The sequence below is a fragment of the Scyliorhinus torazame genome, chromosome 29 (genome assembly GCF_047496885.1).
Source record: "Scyliorhinus torazame isolate Kashiwa2021f chromosome 29, sScyTor2.1, whole genome shotgun sequence".
Taxonomy (NCBI): Eukaryota; Metazoa; Chordata; class Chondrichthyes; order Carcharhiniformes; family Scyliorhinidae; genus Scyliorhinus; species Scyliorhinus torazame.
The window spans coordinates 32,440,582-32,460,946 of NC_092735.1; the positions used below are offsets into that span (position 1 = coordinate 32,440,582).

At 48.4% G+C, this 20,365-nt stretch overlaps 2 protein-coding genes across 2 annotated transcripts; one reads left to right on the forward strand and one right to left on the reverse strand.

Annotated features, from left to right (window-relative positions):
• The first annotated feature begins 2,027 nt into the window (after window positions 1–2,027).
• On the forward strand, window positions 2,028–4,248 carry LOC140404006 (ferritin heavy chain-like). Its single transcript, XM_072492348.1, has 4 exons — window positions 2,028–2,284; window positions 2,798–2,944; window positions 3,051–3,176; window positions 3,836–4,248. The coding sequence occupies exons 1-4, from the start codon at window positions 2,183–2,185 to the stop codon at window positions 3,989–3,991; spliced, it is 531 nt and encodes a 176-aa protein (XP_072348449.1). The 5' UTR covers window positions 2,028–2,182; the 3' UTR covers window positions 3,992–4,248.
• Window positions 4,249–7,124: 2,876 nt separating this feature from the next.
• LOC140404008 (ferritin heavy chain-like) lies at window positions 7,125–18,566 on the reverse strand. Its single transcript, XM_072492350.1, has 4 exons — window positions 18,284–18,566; window positions 11,713–11,859; window positions 11,476–11,601; window positions 7,125–7,564 (listed from the first exon to the last, which is right to left on the reverse strand). Exons 1-4 carry the CDS (start codon window positions 18,548–18,550, stop codon window positions 7,409–7,411), a joined length of 696 nt encoding a protein of 231 aa, XP_072348451.1. The 5' UTR covers window positions 18,551–18,566; the 3' UTR covers window positions 7,125–7,408.
• Window positions 18,567–20,365: the final 1,799 nt, after the last annotated feature.

Sequence of the window (20,365 nt, forward strand, 5' to 3'; positions counted from 1 at the left end):
GCCGCACACTCATTCCCACCTTGTAATACATACGAACATACATACAAATTAGGAGCCAAAGTAGACCATTCGGCCCCTCAAACCTGCTCCGCCATTCAATAGGATCATGGCGGATCTGACTCCCAGCTCAACGTGCTCGTTACGTCGCTGGATATTTAGTACCGCCTGGGTAGCTCTTACTGCCTCGAGCATTTTCTCAGCACAGGGCGGTTTGCCGACTGGATTCTGCAAATGGTTTGGGTCAGAGCAGAAGGTGCGCCAGCCATTTCACACCCCTTTTTGAGCATAGATCTAAAATCACCGCTGTTCACCGAAATCCTCGAGTGGGTCTTGAACACCCACTCAGAGGTAAAGGTGAGGCAGACCAACCCAAGCGTGCCTGCCTCGTACTGGCAGCATCGCAGCAGTGATTTTTAAAAATTCTTTCTTGGGATGGTAGAATTCCTGGCAAGGTTGGTATTTATCGCCCGTCCTTAGTTGCCCCGCGAGAAGGTGGCGGAGAGCCACCTTCCTGAACCGCTGCAGTCCTTGTGGTGTAGGTACACCCACAGTGCTGTTAGAGAGGGAGTTCCAAGATTCTGATCCCGCGATGCTGTGGGAATGGCTGATGTGTTTCCAAATCAGGATGGTGAGTCGTTCAGAGGGGAACTCACAGGTGATGGTGTTCCCCAAGCATCTGCTGCCCTTCTCCTTAATAATTATTAACAATAATCTTGATTAGTGTCACAAGTAGGCTTACATTAACACTGCAATGAAGTTACTGTGAAAATTCCCTAGTCGCCACATATCCGGCACCTGTTCGGGTACACTGAGGGACAATTCAGGATGTCCAATTCACCTAATCTGACTGCATCACAGCCTGGTATGGCAACTGCTCGTCCCAAGACCGCCGCAAGAAACTCCAGTGAGTCGTGAACACAGCCCAGTCCATCACACGAACCTGCCTTCCATCCATTGACTCCGTCTACACCTCCCGCTGCCTGGGGAAAGTGGGCAGTATAATCAAAGACCCCTCCCACCCGGCTTACTCACTCTTTCAACTTCTTCCATCGGGCCGGAGATACAAAAGTCTGATAACACGCACAAACAGACTCAAAAACAGCTTCTTCCCCGCTGTTATCAGACTCCTCTTATGGACTGACCTGATTAACACTACACTCCTGTATGCTTCACCCGTGCCGGTGCTTATGTAGTTACATTGTTATACCTTGTTTTGCCCTTTTATTTCCTTTTCTTCCCATGTGCTAAACGATCTGTTTAAACTGCTCGCAGAAAAATACTTTACACTGTGATGCACGATCAATCACTACTGAAGCGAGATTGTAGTCCAATTGAAGGCTTTAATGAACAAGTAGTTACCCCAGCAGCTCCGGTACAGAATGACTGCTGTGGGTGAAACACAGACTCTTATACTCCGCCTGCTGGGCGGAACCAGCAGGCAGGTTCGATCACTCATACTACAGTATAAGGTACATCCCACCTAGGTACCGCGATACCCCTAATATAGCCTACCACACACTGTACCTCGGTACACGTGACAATAAACAAATCCATCCATCTTTCAGGACTTGTGGGAGGAAACCGGAGCACCCGGAGGAAACCGACGCAGACATGGGGAGAACGTGCAAACTCCCCGCAGACAGTGATCCCAAGCCGGGAATCGAACCTGGGCCCCTGGCGCTGTGAAGCAACAGTGCGAACCACTGTGCCACAGTGCCGCCTTGTAGGTGGTAGAGGCCAGGGGTTTGGCAGGTGCTGTCGATGGAGGGTTTGCGCTGAGTTGCTGCAGCGCATCTGGGCGACGGTACACACGGTAGGCACGCTCGGGTCCGATGACACCGCTGTATAAGAGGCACATATCAGAGCTGCAAATAACAGTAACCATGTCCCCACCCAGTGGGTTAAAGCAAGGAAGTCAGAAACCCAGCACTCGAAGAGTTAACCAATTTGTGCTGAATCATCCCGGTGGGGCGGGAACAAGGTTGTAGGCGGCGACTTGCTGGACATATAAGAGGTGTTGTTGGAGGAGCAGCAACTCAGAATCCGGGTTGTATTCTTGCTTCAACAGTGTTTGAACGGAATAGAACCCAAACTTCGATACCACGAACTCCCATTTTAGTTTGAAAAAAACAATTTTTTTTTTCAACACTTTGCCAACAACAACAACAGCAGCAGCAGCAGGATGGCTTCTCAAATCCGCCAGAATTATCACCAGGAGTGCGAGGCAGCGATGAACCGCCAAATCAACATGGAGCTGTACGCTTCCTATGTCTACATCTCGATGGTGAGGCCAGAGACACTTACAATGTGGAGAGACGGGGGATTCTGAATTTTGGGGGGGGTTATTGAGCTGACTGGGGCATTCTGTTCAATTGTAACCACCGACTGGGGGGGGGGGGGGTAGGGAGAGTTGGATCTTGCGGGGAAACCCTCTTGTCTCGAAGGGCGTTGTTGCTTTTGTCTCCAGTACAAAGACTAGTCCCAAGGCAGCAGCCTGGTCGGCCTCTCGCACAGAAGGTGCGTGTTTAAAGCTTTAAAAATACTCAGGTGAAAACCCTAACAGGGTGGAGAGCTGTGGCTGGGCTTGTATCAATCCCACTGGGTCAATTTCAGTGAAAACCTTAACAGGGGTGGAGAGCTGTGGCTGGCCTTGTGTCAATTTCCGCTGGGTTAATTTTCAGTGGATTGGGAAATTGAACGAGTCTCCATGGCATTTGGAGGAGTGTGTGTGTGTGTGCTAGGTTCCAGACAACTCACTTTTTTTCTCTTTCTCTTTGTCCCTCTCCCTCCCTCCCAGTATGCCTTCTTCGACAGGGACGATGTCGCCCTGAAGAACTTCGCCAAGTTCTTCAAAAACCAGTCCCACGAGGAAAGGGAACATGCAGAGAAGCTGATGAAATTCCAAAACCAGCGTGGGGGACGTGTTATCCTGCAGGATGTCTCGGTTAGTACAAAGGACTGACTTCCCACATGCCATGCCTCACTCGAGTCTGACTCTTGTGTAATCTGAATTTTTTTTCTCTCTCTTTCTTTCCCCCCCCCCCTTTTAGAAACCTGACCGTGATGAATGGAGCAATGGTCTCGAAGCCATGAGGTGTGCTCTTCACTTGGAGAGAACCGTGAATCAGTCTCTCTTGGACCTCCATAAGCTGGCTTCTGACAAGATCGATGCGCAAGTATGTATGGGCCTCCTTCTGATTCCTTTGTTCTACCCAAGGCCAGTTCTCGTTTTATTTTAACCCCTCCCCCCCCCCCCCCTCCGAGGTTCAGTGTGGACTGTAGACTTTTTTTTTAAAATCCAGCAAGTTTGTAAAAAAAAAAAAATGAGTACTTTTTTTTTTTACAATTCCGTGTGGCCAATCCATCTAACCTGCACATCTTTGGGGTGTGGGGGTGAAGCCCACACAGACATGGGGAGACTGTGCAAATTCCCCACGAACAGTGGGCTGGGATTCGAACGTGGGTCCTCCATGCTGTTGTCCCAGTGCTAACCATTGTCACCTGCTGACCTTTACCTAGCAAGTATTGTCTTTTTTTTTAATAGACTGTTGTTTTTTAAAAAAATATCAAGCCAAGGGACCAGGCTACTATCTACTTGAACCCAAGATTTTTCTTGAAGCAGAGGTTGGAATAATGCTGAAATTGTTTAAAATCCATCATTTTATGCTGACAAATCTAAATTGTCTTCTCAGGACATTAAAGACTAACTGGTTATGTGTTGTCCAGCATTTAATCAAAGACTTGATTAAATACTGTACTAGCTGAACAATAAGTGACTGAGGTTCAGTAAAGCTGTGCATATTAACAACAGACTTTCTTTTTAAATTTCTTCCAGATGTGTGATTTTCTGGAGACTCACTACTTGGATGAGCAGGTCCAGGCTATTAAGAAGCTTGGCGATTTCATCACCAACCTGGTCCGTCTGGGGGCTCCCCAGAATGGCATGGCTGAGTATCTGTTTGACAAGCACAGTCTGGAAGAGAGCAGTTAATGCCCACTGCCTGGAGATCAACAGTGTGCCTACGTTGCCACCATTTCTCTACTATCAATGCTTTTTCACTTATTGGGTGACTGTCTACCTTTTTTGTTTGCGTCAGTTTTGATACTATCTTTAATGGGTTATTAACTTGGTTGTGAATTAAGCTTGTAAAGGTTAAAATCGTGTCTGAAGTGTGGATTGTAACGTTTCTATCAAACTGTAAAACTGGCACAACTGGATAAGAAAATAAAAAGCTGTCAAGTGTTAAACTGTTTCTTGTAGTCTTTGCTCTTTTGGGGAGAATCATTCTCTCAAACCCCCCCCCCCCAAGCTAAATTAAGTGCTACTATATACACAAGCTGTAGATAACTCCACAATCTTGAGTTCCATGGCTTTGACCCAGTGAGGGAATGGCGAGTTCTGATTTCTTGATTAAATATGGGGATGAGAAAAATATCAGCCATGATTGAATGGTGGAGCAGACTCAATGGGCCAAGTGGCCTAATTCTGCTCCTGTCCTGTGCAGTTCCAGGGTTTTGATCCAATGAGTGCTCCAGTTTGCTCCCACAGTACCAAAGATGTGCCGGTAAGGTGAATTGGCCATGCTAAATTGCCCCTTCAGTGTCCAAAAGGTTAGGTAGGGTTACGGGGAGTAGGGTGGAGGTGTGGACTTTCCAAGACACTCTAAATAGTTCATTTCATCAACCACCTTTTCTTTCCAAGTGCCATGGGTGTCACTGTCTCGGATGGCATTTGTTGCCCATCCCTAATTTCCCTTGTACTGAGTGGCTAAGAGTCAACCACATTGCTGTGGGCCTGGAGTTACGTTGGGCAGACTGGGTAAGGATGGTGGATTTCCTTCACTGAAGGTTGTTAACAAACCAGATGGGTGTTTTTAAAAAAAAAAAATAAATAAAATCAAATGATTAGTTTGAACCAGTGTTTTCCTGAGCGTTAGTTTTGGTCACTGGATTACTAGTCCCAGTGCCATTACCACTACAGCATTGCATCCAATGTATTTATGCATATCTTGTGCAAATAATTATTGCGACTGCTTGTCCAAAGATGGTGGTTAACGGTTGGTTATTAATCAAATGGAGTTTAGAACATTACAGCGCAGTACAGGCCCTTCGGCCCGCGATGTTGCGCCGACCTGTGAAACCACTCTAAAGCCCATCTACACTATTCCCTTATCGTCCATATGTCTATCCAATGACCATTTGAATGCCCTTAGTGTTGGCGAGGCCACTACTGTTGCAGGCAGGGCATTCCACGCCCCTACTACTCTGAGTAAAGAACCTTCCTCTGACATCTGTCCTATATCTATCTCCCCTCAATTTAAAGCTATGTCCCCTCGTGCTAGACATCGCCATCTGAGGAAAAAGGCTCTCACTGTCCACCCACTGTCTCCTCTGATCATCTTGTATGCCTCAATTAAGTCACCTCTTAACCTTCTCTCTAACGAAAACAGCTTCAAGTCCCTTAGCCTTTCCTCATAAGATCTTCCCTCCATACCAGGCAACATATTCTGGTAAATCTCTGTACCCTTTCCAATGCTTTGTTACGTATCAGCAAAATTGTACTGCGTGAAGCCTGTTACAAACATGCCTGGGTAAACTGTTCAAATCTTACTTTCCACAAATCATTTTCCTGTTTGAATGAACAGGCACTTCTAAACGTTTGCGAATCAGTGTTACCTGATTGTTCCTGAGTGACTTGCATCTTTCGTGTTGGTAAAACTAGCTTTCCAAACCTGTGACCTCCACCACCTGTTCGTTCAAGCCCCACTCTAGGGGTAAGTCATGTCTGACACTCCCAGTGCAGTTTGGAAGGAGTGCTGCACTGCCCATGCAGCTGTGTTTGTGGACGTTGAACCTCAAGTGGGCATCGGGTGGTTGAATTCCCCTAGTGTCTTGGCCAACATTCGTCCCTCAAGTATCATCTAGTCATTTATCTTTTTGCTCTGTACAAACTGGCTTCACCCCTGGTCATTTATCTTTTTGCTCTGTACAAACTAGCTTCACCATTTACCGACAGAAGTGTCACACCACTTCTACAGTTCTTCATTTTTAAAATTCATTTGCAGGATGTGGCCATCGGTGGCTAGGCCACCATTTATTGCTCATCCCCTAATTACTACAGTCCTTGAGGTGTATATAATTCCAAGGTTTTAAAAAAACTTGAGTATCCAATTAATTTTTTCCAATTAAGGGGCAATTTAGCGTGGCCAATCCACGTAGCCTGCACATGTTTGGGTTGTGGGGGCGAAACCCACGCGGACACGGGGAGAATGCAAACTCCACATGGACAGTGACCCAGGGCAGGGATCGAACCTGAGACCTCAGCGCCGTGAGGCATCTGTTAACCACTGCGCCACCGTGCTGCAATATAATTCCAAGTTGGCTGTGAAAGACTTTTATACAAGTGTAAATTCTTTTGAGTTGTAAGTGCAGGTGCCTTGTTTCTTTAAGCATTCTGGCAGGGTTCCTAAGTGCATTGTTAGGTGTGAGACAGAACCATATAGATCAGGAGGTTTTCCAGTTCAGTTTCACGTCTGGTGTGCACATAGTAAGTGAGAGCACAAGGTGGGCCAAGTACCCCCGAGGTTTGTGTGAAATGGGTTCAGAAAAAAGCACACTTTCTCGATCACTGTATAAAAAAAATGACAGCCCGAAAAGACAGGAGGGATCACCAAAAAGGCTGGTTGTTTGGGCATATTACAAGAGGACAACTAGCACTGATGCTTCACAGCACCAGGGTCCCAGGTTCAATTGCCGGTTTGGGTCACTGTCTGTGCGGAGTCTGCACGTTCTCCCCGTGCCTGCGTGGGTTTCCTCCGGGTGCTCCAGTTTCCTCCCACAAGTCCCGAAAGACGTGCTTGTTGGGTGAATTGGACATTCTGAATTCTCCCTCAGTGTACCCAAACAGGGGGCGGAATGTGACGACTAGGGGCTTTTCACAGTAACTTCATTGCAGCGTTAATGTAAGCCCACTTGTGACAATAAAGATTATTATTATTAGCTACCCAGTCAAGCACCTTCAGGGGGAGCTCATCCACATTCTCGGTAGGTGCAACGCTCTCCATGTGAAAAGGGACCCAAGTCTTTCCCTGTGGATCTGAGAAACATTAAGAGGCAAAAACGGCGACGGTTTAAGAACTTTTATTTGGGAACAGATTGTAAAGTTGTTCTTTCCAGAATGATTGTCCAGTGCATTTTTGTGGCCAGATGGGATCAGTTTAATGCCACGGCCATTTTGGTAGAAACAGTGTTATAACTTAACATAGAGGACAACTGGATCGATCGCCCTGTTGAACAATGGAATCCCTTCTGACCAATCAGGATGGCGAGCTTGCAAAAAAAAACGAAGGAAGGCAGACCTAACAGATGCAAGTCTAATGAACCAAAGTTGGCCAAACATAACCTCTCCTTAACTGCTCTCCCCCAGGGTGTGCTTGTCGAACAGGTACTCCCCCATGCCATTCTCGGGAGCTCCCAATCGCTTCAAGTTAGTAATATGCTCTCCAAGTCTCCTAATGGCCACAATTTGTTCAGTCAAGTAGTTTGATTCCAGGAATTCGCATAGCTGAAACAGAAAGGAAATGCGGTCTCTCTCCATACTGTAACTTACTTCGCCAACCTGGCACACTCCAGCTTACAGCTCCCAGACCCTGCTGATGGGTTTGGGGTTACCAGCCTCAATCCCAATTACGTTATCCAGTTGAATAAGGAAGCAAATTTCAAGGCAGGAATTGTTCACAGCCAGTTAGATGGTTCTTTACGACCACATCCAGCCTCTGAGTCTCCCAGTACGGTAAAAAAGAACCCTTGGAGGTCTTGACTCTCCTCCAATTCTGGCCTCTTGCAAACCCTGATTTCATCACTCCAACTCTGGTAAACCCTCAGCTGCTTCGGCCCCAAGACCTGGAATTCCCGCCCTTAACCTCTCCTCCTTTTGGATGCTCCTCACAACCTCTTTAATTTATTCTTTCACGGGCTGTGGGTGGCGCTGGCAAAGTCGGCATTTATTGCCCATTCCTAATTACCCTTGAACAAGTGACTTGCCAGACCATTTCAGGGGACAGTTAACATTGAACTGGAGCCATGTGTAAGCCAGAGCAGGGAAGGACAGCAGATTTCCTTTCTGCCAGGGCATTAGTGAACCAGAGACTTTTTTTAAAAAAATAAACTTAGAGTACCCAATTATTATTTTTTCTTCCAATTAACGGGCAATTTGGCGTGGCCAATCCACCTTACCTGCACGTCTTTGGGTTGTGGGGGTGAAACCCACGCAGACACGGGGAGAATGTGCAAACTCCACATGGACAGTGACCCAGGGCCGGGATTCGAACCTGGGTCCTCAGCGCCGCAGTCCCAGTGCTAACCACTGCACCACCAGAGACTTTTATGACAATTGGTGATAGCTTTATGGTCAGCATTACTGAGCCTAGCTCACAACTTGAGATTTTATTAGCTTACTTTTTGAGATTTTATTGATTGCATCTTTTTAAATTTAGAGAACCCAATTAATTTTTTTTCCAATTAAGGGCCAATTTAGCGTGGCCAATCCACCTATCCTGAACAACTTTTGGGTTGAGGGGGCGAAACCCACGCAAACACGGGGAGAATGTGCAAACCCCACATGGACAGTGACCCAGAGCTGGGAATTGAACCCGGGACCCTGGAGCTGTGAAGCAACAGTGCTAGCCACTGTGCTACTGTGATGTACAGGTTGGATGGTTTGGCCATGCTAAATTGGCCCTTAGTGTCCTTAGTGTGCAGGTTAGGTTACAGGGATAGGGCGCGATGGGCGGGGGAGGGAAGTGGACCTGGGTAGAGTGCTCTTTCGGGCCGAATGGCCTCCCTTTTTACTGCTGGGATTCTGTGGTTATATATAAATGAAAGCTGTTGTATTTGCCCGCATGTGAATCCGCGTTTGAAGCAGGTTTGTTAATTCCTGGGTGTGACTATGTGGGGGATTTCCGCCCTTTCTCAGTGGAACGTCTCTCCACACCTTACAAAGTAAACGACGGACAGGATCATGTGCTCCCCTTCCTGATCCACCAGCCATCAATCAATCACGGGGCATTTTAATAATCTTTACCCTATCCAAGAGGAGCAAAGCAGGGCAGTCACAAAGTATACTCTTGGTTAGATTCTCCCCTCTTATGTTTAATATGAAAGCTCTACAGGTGAGGATGAGGCTGTTCAGCCTTTCGCCCCTGTGCTGGCCCGATGGGCGAGTTATCTAATTCCATCCCACTCCCCTACCCGTTCGCCGAACTCCTTCGAAACTTTATTTTTTCAAGCATTCAGGTAAGGTAAGGCCGCACTTGGAATATTGCACACAATTCTGGTCGCCACACTACTAGAAGGATGTGGAGGCTTTGGAGAGGGTGCAGAGGAGCTTTACCAGGATGTTTCCTGGTCTGGAGGGTGTTAGCTATGTGGAGAGGCTGAATAGACTCGGACTCTTTTTATTAGAAAGACGGAGGTTGAGGTGCGACCTGATAGAAGTCGATAAGATTATGAGGGGCATAGATAGAGTGGACGGGCAGGTACTCTTTCCCAAGTGGAGGGGTCAGTCACCAGGGGGCATAGGTTTAAGGTCCGTGGGGCAAAGTTTAGAGGAGATGTGGGAGGTAGATTTTTTACGCAGAGGGTAGTGAGTGCCTGGAACGCGTTGCCGGGGGAGGTTGTGGAAGCAGATACATTTAACGGCGTTCAAAAGACATCTTGACAAACGCATGCATAGGATGGGTAGAGGGATACGGCACAAGGAACTGCTGAGGGTTTTGGCAAAGATTGGTATCATGACCGGTACAGGCTTGGAGGGCCGAAGGGCCTGTTCCTGTGCTGTATTGTTCTTTGTTAAGTAAAAAAGCAAATCACTGCAGACGCTGGAATCGGAAACAAAAGCAGAAAATGCTGGACAATCTCAGCGAGTCTGACAGCATCTGTGGAGAGAGAAGGGAGCTAAAGTTTCGAGTCTGGCTGACTCCTTGTCAAAGCCAGAGAGAACTGGGACTGGGCTGAGATTTATACTGTTGTGGGGAAGGCGTGAGCAGTCGGGGCAAATCATGACTCGCTGCCTTAAATGTCTTTAATCCTCATCTACCCCTGTTTCTTTCTTTAATTATCTTAAATCTATGTCATCCGGTTACCGGCCCTCCCGCCAGTGAAATAGTTTCTCCTCATTTATTCCACCCAAACATCTCATCATTTTAAACACAAGAGATTATTGTGCAAGATTAAAGCGCATGGGATTGGGGGAAGTGTACTGAGGTGGATAGAAAACTGGTTGGCAGAGAGGAAACAAGGAGTAGGAATTAATGGGTCCTTTTCAAATTGGAAGGCAGTAACCAGTGGGGTGTCACAGGGATCGGTGCTGGGATCCCAGCTATTCACATTACATATTAATGATTTGGATGAGGGAACAAAAAATGTAACATCTCAAAGTTTGCAGATGATACCAAGTTGGGTGGGAGGGTGAACTGTGACGAGGATGCAGTGATCCTGCAGCATGATCTGGACAGGTTGGGTGAGTGGGCAAACCAATGGCAGATGCAGTATAATTTGGATAAGTGTGAGATTATTCACTTTGGAAGCAAAAACAGGAAGGCAGATTACTACCTGAATGGTGGTAAATTGGGAGAGGGGAGTGTGCAGCGGGACCTGGGTGTCATTGTGCACCAGTCGCTGAAGGTAAGAATGCAGGTGCAGCAGGCGGTAAAGAAGGTGAATGGTATGTTGGTCTTCATTGCGAGAGGTTTCGAGTACAGGAGCAGGGATGTGTTGTTGCAGTTGTACAGGGCCTTGGTGTGGCCACACCTAGAATATTGTGTGCTGTTTTGGTCTCCTTTTCTGAGGAAGGATATTCTTGCTCTTGAGGGAGTGCAGCGAAGATTTACCAGACTGATTCCAGAGATGGTGGGACTGTCACATGAGGAGAGAGTGACTAGGTTAGGATTGTTCTCGCTGGAGTTCAGAAGAATGAGGGGGGGATCTCATACAGACTTATAAAATTCTAACAGAACTAGACAGGGTAGATGCAGGGAAGATGTTCCCGATGGTGGGTGTGTCCAGAACCAGGGGTCACAGTCTAAAGATTCAGCGTAAACCATTTCAGACAGAGACGAGGAGACATTTCTTCACCGAAAGAGTGGTGAGCCTGTGGAATTCATTACCACAGGAAGTAGTTGATGCTAAAACATTGAATATATTCAAGAGGCGGCTAGATGTAGCACTTTGGGGCAAATGGGATCAAAGGTTATGGGGAGATAGCAGGATTAGGCTATTGAGTTGGATGATCAGCCATGATCGTGATGAATGGCGGAGCAGGCTCGAAGGACCAAAAGGCCTCCTCCTGCTCCTATCTGCTAGGTATCTATGTAACATGTCGATCATATCTACGCAGAACCTTTTCTGCTTTTAAGGTTGGCAAATTTATACATCAAATCCGGGTGCCCAAGGTTTGGCGAGATTTGCACAACTCACAGAATGATCATCCTGGTCAGATGCCAGTTTGTGTAGGTCCAGGATACACTGGTTCACTTCCTTCTCCAGGTGCAGGGCCTGCTCCATCGCCTCTAAGCCGTTGCCCCATTCGTCCTGTTTGGGTTTCTGGAAATAAAGACAAAGTGGCTCATTGGAGCTGAAGGACATTTCTTAAAGTTGGGTGAAGCGGGTGGGAAGGGAAAGAAAAATGGACGGAGAGATCTCCCTCCCGCTAACCTTGATGTCCTTGAGGATGATGCGGCCTCCGCGCAGATTCTGAAACTTCATCAGCTTCGCAGCGTGTTCCTGCTCCTCGAGCGACTGCTCCAAGTAAAACTTGGCAAAGTTCCTCAGAGCGATATCATCCCGCTCAAAGTAGTAGGCCTGAAGCAAAAAAGGCAAGGGAGTGACGGCGGGACTCAGGGCACCCTCACTTCCATGGTGCGCACCCTCCCGACATGTACCCCACCCTTCTTTCTTTCAAACCTTACACTACCCAACACGATTGCTGAGCACGGGGACCTTCAGCCCTTCAAAATGCTATCCCACATCTTCTCAGGGCAAATAAGAATGGCTAAGGGTCAGCTGTGCCTCAGTGGGTAACCCTCTTACCTGACTTAGAAGGTTGTGGGTTCCCACCCACTCCAGAGAGGTGACGTTCCCCTTGTAGTTTGGAGCACTGCATTGTTGTGAGACACGAAACCGAGGTGGAATTAAAAGTTGCAATAGCGCTACTTTGAAGAGCATGAGAGTTATCTCTGGTGGCCTGGCTAATATTTATCCCTCAACCAAAATCACTCAAACAAATTCAGATTACATAGTCTTTCTCTCACTGATGTTTGTGTAAGCTTGCTGTATGCAAGTTTGCTGGCGAGCTCCCTACATGATAAGTGGTGACTTATCTTCAGTAAAGTACTTAATTGGCTGCTAAGTGCTTTGGGAATATCCTGAGGTTGGGAAAGAAGCTCTATAAATGCAAGTTCTTTCTTTAACAATGGAGGGGCAGGGGGCAGCATGGTGGCGCAGTGGTTAGCACTGGGACTACGGTGCTGAGGACCCAGGTTCGAATACCGGCCCTGGGTCACTGTCCGTGTGGAGTTTGCACATTCTCCCCGTGTCTGCGTGGGTCTCACCCCGACAACCCAAAGATGTGCAGGTTAGGTGGATTGGCCACGCTAAATTGCCCCTTAATTGGGAAAAGAAAATAATTGGGTACTCTAAATTTATTTTAAAAAAAGAAAAACAATAGAAGTGCCGATGTAAACATGCCACACTGCTGTTACACCTTCCTGCCACTGGAGGCTCTGCATCTCTAGTAGGCGGAAGGGTGTATGTACAACATGACGAGCTTTCATACCTTATGAACAGGACATCGACCTGGGAGGAGTGTGAGTTGATGTAACAATATGAGGTAGTCCCCCTTGCAATTAAGGACAACAATACATTTTCCTTCCTCATCCCTTGCTGATTCTTGTACAAGGACATCCAGATCCCTCTGCACTTCAGCAGTCTCTCACTAGTTAAATAATAGTTTGCTTTTCTGCCAAAGTGGACCAGCTCATATTTTTCAACATCATACTTCATCTGCCAATTCTTTTGCCCACTCACTCAGCCTATCTAAATCCCTTTTCAGATTGTACCCTCCTCACATCTTGCATTCCTACTGATCTTTGTATCATCAGCAATTCTGGCTACGCCAGTCCCTTCATCCAAGTCATTAACATAGGGAGTAAATAGTTCAGGTCTCTGTGGCACTCCACTAATTAAGTTTGCCAACCTGAAAATGACCAATTTATCTCGATTTTCTTTTTCTTGTGTGACGATTGTAAGATGTTAGTAAAATTGGATGATTAATGTAGTGTGCAATTTAAAGGGTCAAACGCCTGGGGTTAGAATGTGTTTCTTTAAAAATAATTCTGTTCTGCGGGGCCCGGGTGGTTTAAGCGGCCAGCAAGTGAAATTGACAGAGGAATGTGTTTGTCAGTCTGGGTTAATGCATCATGGTTTGCCTGGGGAAGTTCCTGCGGAGTTAATGTGCTTTGCAGCTTGCACAGATAAACTGTTTTTCAGCTTGGAGAGATGAGGTCATTTCTGGCTGGAGCCCAGGAAGGCAGAGAGAGACATTTTGAAAGCATTAGAGAGGCAGCTGGTGGAGAAGCTCTTTGGAGAGAGGAGTTGCATTCTGATCTGCCTGATACCGAGTCCACAAATCTCCCGCGGTAAGTTAGATTGAGATCTGTATGTTTCTTTTCTTATTGTTTAATCGGAAATTGAGTAGCAACATTCAAGTTGTAAATTGTAAGCTGTTCTTTCTGGGTGTGAAGTTAAAATGTTTTAATATTGTAGTTATAATAAAGTTTTAAAACTAACCAAGCACTTCATGCAATCACCCCTGGAGCGAATCATTCTTTCCACAAATTAACTAAAATATTGGGGATTCGGTCCAGTATCCTAGCCACTGTTGGGGTCTGATCTGGGATCGTACTACTGAATCCATGCTAATATATCAACCACAAACCATGGGCCCTTATCTGGTGCAGTTACTTTTTACCTGGCACCTTATTGAATGCCTTTTGGAAATCCAAATACATTATATCTACTGGCTCCCCTTTATCCACCCTGCTTGTTACATCCTCAAAGAACGCTAATGAATTTGTCAAATGTTTCCCCTTCCACAAAAACGTACTGACTCTGCCTGTTGCATTTAGATTTTTCTAAATGCCTTACGACTATGTCCTTGATAATGGATTCCAGCATTTTCCCAATGATAGATGTTGGATTATAGTCTCCACCGACTCCACCCCCTCTCTTCAATAGTATACAAAACGCTAACTCTGTTTCTCTCTCCACAGATGCTGCCAGACCGGCTGAGTTTTCCCCCCAATATTTCCTGTTTTTATTTCAGACTCGCAGCATTAGAGGCATTTTGCTTTTATTATGGTTTCCTGCTTTCTGTCTCCCTCCTTTCTTGAATAAAGTAGTTACATTTGTGGTTTTCCAATCTGCTGGCTCCTTTCCAGAACCTGGGGAATTGTGAAAGATCACAACCAATGCATCCATTATCTCCACAGCCATTTCCTTGAAAGAAAAATCTAGGGTATGGTCATTGGGCGGAGGTCTGACTGGGTCCCTGTGCGGAGAACTTGGACTCTATGATGGCCATCAGGTCCAGGAGATGTATCAACCTTTAGTGCCATTAGCTTTCCTACTAGATCCGCTGTGCTGAGCGTATCTGTCCTGTCCCCTGCTGTCTGTCTGTGAGAGGGGGGGGGGGGCAGTGTGTGTGAGAGAGGGGGGCAGTGTGTGTGTGAGAGAGATCCACTTGGGCAGCACGGTAGCATTGTGGATAGCACAATTGCTTCACAGCTCCAGGGTCCAAGGTTCGATTCCGGCTTGGGTCATTGTCTGTGCGGAGTCTGCACATCTTTTCCTTGTGTGCGAGGGTTTCCTCCGGGTGCTCCGGTTTCCTCCCACAGTCCAAAGATGTGGTTAGGTGGATTGGCCATGATAAATTGCCCTTAGTGTCCAAAATTGTCCTTAGTGTTGGGTGGGGTTACTGGGTTATGGGGATAGGGTGGAGGTGTTGACCTTGGGTAGGGTGCTCTTTCCAAGAGCCAGTGCAGACTCGATGGGCCGAATGGCCTCCTTCTGCACTGTAAATTCTATGATCATGATTGTTGTATGTTCCTCCTACCATTTGCCTTTTGATTACCAACTATTATTGGTATGCTTTAAGCAGATACCAAATATTTGTTCAAAATCTCTGCCATTTCTTTGTTTCCCATTATTAATTCTCCAGTCTCACCTTTTAAAGGGCCAATGTTTACTTTAGCTACTCTCTTTCCTTTTTATATATTTGCAGAAACTGTAATTGTCTGTTTTTATATTACTTCCTAATTTTCTCACATATCCCAATTTCTCTAGTCATCCTTCACCAGCTTCTAAAATGTTCCCAAACTTCTGGCACTAATCTTTCATGTTTTCTTTCAACTTGATACCCCCCTTAACCTCCTTCTACAAATGATGCACTTCTCGTAGCATCTTTCTTTATCAATGGACTATATCTTTCTTATGAAATACCTCCTTAAATGTCTGCCACCCCTTTTCTACCGTCTAATCCTGCACTGCTGGCCTCGCTCTGCATCACAACGCAACTGTCTAGCCAACTGAGCTATACAGCCCCCATACCGGCTGAGATTATTCATGAAGGTCCCACTTCCTCAACCTTGCCCCTCACCTGACGTGTGGTGATCCTCAGGTTAAATCACCACCAGTCAGCTCTCCCCCTTAAAGGGGAAAGCAGCCCGTGGTCATCTGGGACTATGGCGACTTTACTGTACCTTACAGTCTAACCTTTTAATGTTTTTTTGCCATTTCACTTTGGCCAACTCTGTTCTCATACCCTTGTAATTGCCTTTATTTCAGTTTCAGACAGCAGTTTCAGACACAAATTTCTCACCCTCAAACCGAATGTGGAATTCCATCATGTTATGATCGCTCTTACCTAAAAGATCCTTTACTATGAAGTCATTAATTAATCCTGTCTAATTACACATTACTAAGTCTCAAATGGCCTGTTCCCTGGTTGGTTCCAGAACAGCCCGGTAGCACAGTGGGTAGCACTGTTGCTTCACAGCTCCAGGGTCCCAGGTTCGATTCCCGGTTGGGTCACTGTCTGTGTGGACTCTGCACGTTCTCCCAGTGTCTGCGTGGGTTTCCTCTGGGTACTCCGGTTTCCTCACGAAAGACATGCTATTCGGTAATTTGGACATTCTCCCTCTGTGCACCCGAACAGGTGACAGAATGTGGCGACTAGGGGCTTTTCACAATAACTTCATTGCAGTGTACTGTAAGCCTACTTGCGACAATAAATATATTGTTCTAAGGAATTGTCGCAATTATACTCTGATGAACTTCAGGCTACTTCTGCCAATTTGATGCATCCAATCTTAAACAGTGAAGATCTGCTGGGATTCTGTCCTGAGATGTGTCAGTTGAATGGGATCTGCTGGATTTTCTCCTCACATAGTTAGGATTTTTTCATGGGACATCTTGGATTGAATGGAATACTCTGGAATTCCCTCCTGGAAAGTGTCACAGTTCCTTCTTGGGACGTGCTGTGACTGACGCATGTACTGGGATTTCCTGCTGGGAAGTGCATGCTCCCTTCTGTGGTGTGCTAAGATTCTATATTGGAAGGTGCTGCAATTCCCTACTTGGATAACCCTGAATTCTCCACTGGGATTCCCACTTCGGATGTGCTGGAATTCCCTTTGGGATGAGCTAGGATTCTCCATTGGGATTTGCTTGGATTTCCTGTGGGGATTCTTTATTGGGCTGTGCTGGGATTACCTGTTTGGATATGCTGGGATTGATATGCTCTGTTGGGATGTGATGAAATTCTGCTGGGGTGTGGCAGAATTCTGTTATGGCATGCTGGGATTATCTGTTGGGATTCCCTGTTGGGACATGCTTGAATTGCCCGCTGGGTGTACCGGGACATGCTGGGATTCCTTGTTTGGGTGCACTGGGAATGCCTGCTGGGCGTGCTGGTGGGGATGTGCTGGGATTGCCTTCTGGGTGTGCTGGGATTGCCTGAATATGCAAGGTAGGATTGCCTGTTGGGTATGCTGTGATTCCTTGTTGCAGTATGCTGGGATTCCCTGTTGCAGTGTGTTGGATTCCCAATTGGGGGTGTGCTGGGATTGCTTGTTGGGGGTGTGCTGGATTCTCTGTTTGGGGTGTGCTGGGATTGCCTGCTGGGGGCGTGCTTGGATTGCCTGCTGAGGGTGTGATGGGATTGCCTGCTGAGGGTGTGATGGGATTGCCTGCTGGTGGTGTGCTGGGATTGCCTGCTGGTGGTGTGCTGGGATTGCCTGCTGGTGGTGTGTTGGGATTGCCTGCTGGTGGTGCTGGTATTGCCTGCAGGGGATGCTGGGTGTGCTGGGATCGCCTGCTGGGGGTGCTAGGATTGCCTGCAGGGGGTGCTGGGATTGCCTGCTGGGAGCGTGCTGGTATTGCCTACTGGGAGTGTGCTGGTATTACCTGCTGGGGCTGCCTGCTGGGAGCCTGCTGGTATTGCCTGCTGGGAGTGTGCTGGTATTACCTGCTGGGGCTGCTGGGATTGCCTGCTGGGGGTGGGCTGGGATTGCCTGCTGGGGTGTGCTGGTATTGCCTGCTGGGGGTGGGCTGGGATTGCCTGCTGGGGTGTGCTGGTATTGCCTGCTGGGGGTGGTCTGGGATTGCCTGCTGGGGTGTGCTGGTATTGCCTGCTGGGGGTGGGCTGGGATTGCCTGCTGGGGTGTGCTGGTATTGCCTGCTGGGGGTGGGCTGGGATTGCCTGCTGGGGTGTGCTGGTATTGCCTGCTGGGGGTGGGCTGGTATTGCCTGCTGGGGTGTGCTGGGATTGCCTGCTGGGGTGTGCTGGTATTGCCTGCTGGGGGTGGGCTGGGATTGCCTGCTGGGGGTGGGCTGGGATTGCCTGCTGGGGTGTGCTGGTATTGCCTGCTGGGGGTGGGCTGGTATTGCCTGCTGGGGTGTGCTGGGATTGCTTGCTGGGGGTGCTGGGATTGCCTGCTGGGGTGTGCTGGGATTGCCTGCTGGGGTGTGCTGGGATTGCCTGCTGGGGGTGGGCTGGTATTGCCTGCTGGGGTGTGCTGGGATTGCTTGCTGGGGGTGCTGGGATTGCCTGCTGGGGGTGTGCTGGGATTGCCTGCTGGGGGTGGGCTGGGATTGCCTGCTGGGGGTGTGCTGGGATTGCCTGCTGGGGGTGGGCTGGGATTGCCTGCTGGGGGTGCTGGGCTCTCACCATGGACAGGTAGACGTAGGAGGCGGTCAGCTCCTGGTTGATCTGTCTGTTGATGCCATCCTCACATTCCCGCGGGTACTTCAGGCCGCTCCCTCCGCCGCACCGATGGCGCCCCTGCGGCCCCCTCCGGATCAGCAGCTGCGGACCGGCGGCGGGGGAGCGGCAGAGCGAGAGCGGGCCCGGCCGGCCCTGGAGCCGGCTCAGGAGACGGCAGCCAGGCTGCAGGCCCAGCCACAGGCCGGGGAGGAGGCCGCGCAGGCTGCCCATGGGAGCGCCGACAGGCCGCGCTGGGGGCGGGGCGGGCCGAGCGCGCGGCCGGCGGGGCTGTCGATTGGCCGCTGAGGCGGGCGCCATATTGGGAAGGGTGTGTGGCGGCGGGGCCGGGCGGCCGCCATTTTGAGCGGGACCACCCAGAGGGTCTCCTTCCTTCCGCCGTGTTGGGTGTGGCACACCCTCCGCCATGTTGGGTGTGGCAGACCCAGCGTCATGTTGGGTGTGGCACACCCTCCGCCATGTTGGGTGTGGCAGACCCACCGCCATGTTGGGTGTGGCAGACCCTTCGCCATGTTGGGTGTGGCAGACTCTCCTCCCAACAGGTTGGCCTCTGGCTGCTCTATGGAGAGGGCCACAGCACAGAAGGAGGCCACCCGGCCCGTCGTGTCCACGTCAGCTCACGGCCTGCGCAACTCACCCACACCCGCCCACCGCCCCGCGATCTATTTCTCTCCCAGAGCCCATTCAATTCCATTTGAATAATCACGATCGAATCTGCCTGTGTTCGGGCATTGCGCTCCAGATCTACATCACTTGCTGCCCGGTGAAAGTATTTCATAGGAATTAGGAGCAGAAGTCGGCAAATCAGCCCTTGAGCCTGCTCAGCCATTCAATCAGATCATGACCGATCTCTTCCTGGTCTCAAATCCACCTCCCTGTCTGTTCCCCAAAGAACAAAGAAAAGTACAGCACAGGAACAGGCCCTTCGGCCCTCCAAGCCCGTGCTGACCATGCTGCCCGTCTAAACTAAAATCTTCCACACTTCCTGGGTCCGTATGTATCCCTCTATTCCCATCCTATTCATGTATTTGTCAAGATGCCCCTTAAATGTCACTATCGTCCCTGCTTCCACCACCTCCTCCAGCAGCGAGTTCCAGGCACCCACTTACACTCCACTTCCAGGCACTTTTACACTCTGTGTAAAAAACTTACCTCGTACATCTCCTCTAAACCTTGCCCTTCGCACCTTAAACCTATGCCCCCGAGTAATTGACCCCTCTACCCTGGGAAAAAAGCCTCTGACTATCCACTCTGTCTGTGCGCCTCATCATTTTGTAGACCTCTATCAGTTCGCCCCTCAACTTCCGTCGTTCCAGTGAGAACAAACCAAGTTTATTCAACCTCTCTCCATATGCCTTTAACCCGTTTGAAAAAATTCAGAAACATATCTCCTTCTAGAAACCATTTAATGACTCAGATTCCACCGCATTATGGGGCAGTGACTTCCACACATTTACCACCCTCTGCGAGTAGTTCCTCCTCATCTCAGTTCTAAATCTACTGCCTTTCAACTTATATCCGTAACCTCTCGTTCTAGATTGCCCCACAAGGAGGAACGTTCTGTCTACGTTTACTTTATCAATCCCATATAGTATTTTCTAATAATAATAATCTTTATTGTCACAATTAGGCTTACATTAACACTGCAATGAAGTTACTGTGAAAATCCCCTGGTCGCCACACTCCGGCGCCTGTTCGGGTACACAGAGAGAATTTAGAATGTCCAATTCAACTAACAAGCACGTCTTTTGGGACTTGTGGGAGGAAACCGGAGCACCCGGAGGAAACCCACGCAGACACTGGGCGAACGTGCAGACTCCGCACAGACAGTGTCTCAAGCCGCAAATTGAACTTGGGATTCGATCCCCTCTCATCTTTCTAAACTCCAGCGAGTATAAGCCCAAACAGTTTAAACACTCCTCATACCTCAACCCTTTCATCCCCGGAATCAATCTGGTGACCCTCCTCTGAACTGCCTCCAATGCCACTACACACTTCCCCAAATACGGAGACCAGAACTGGACACAA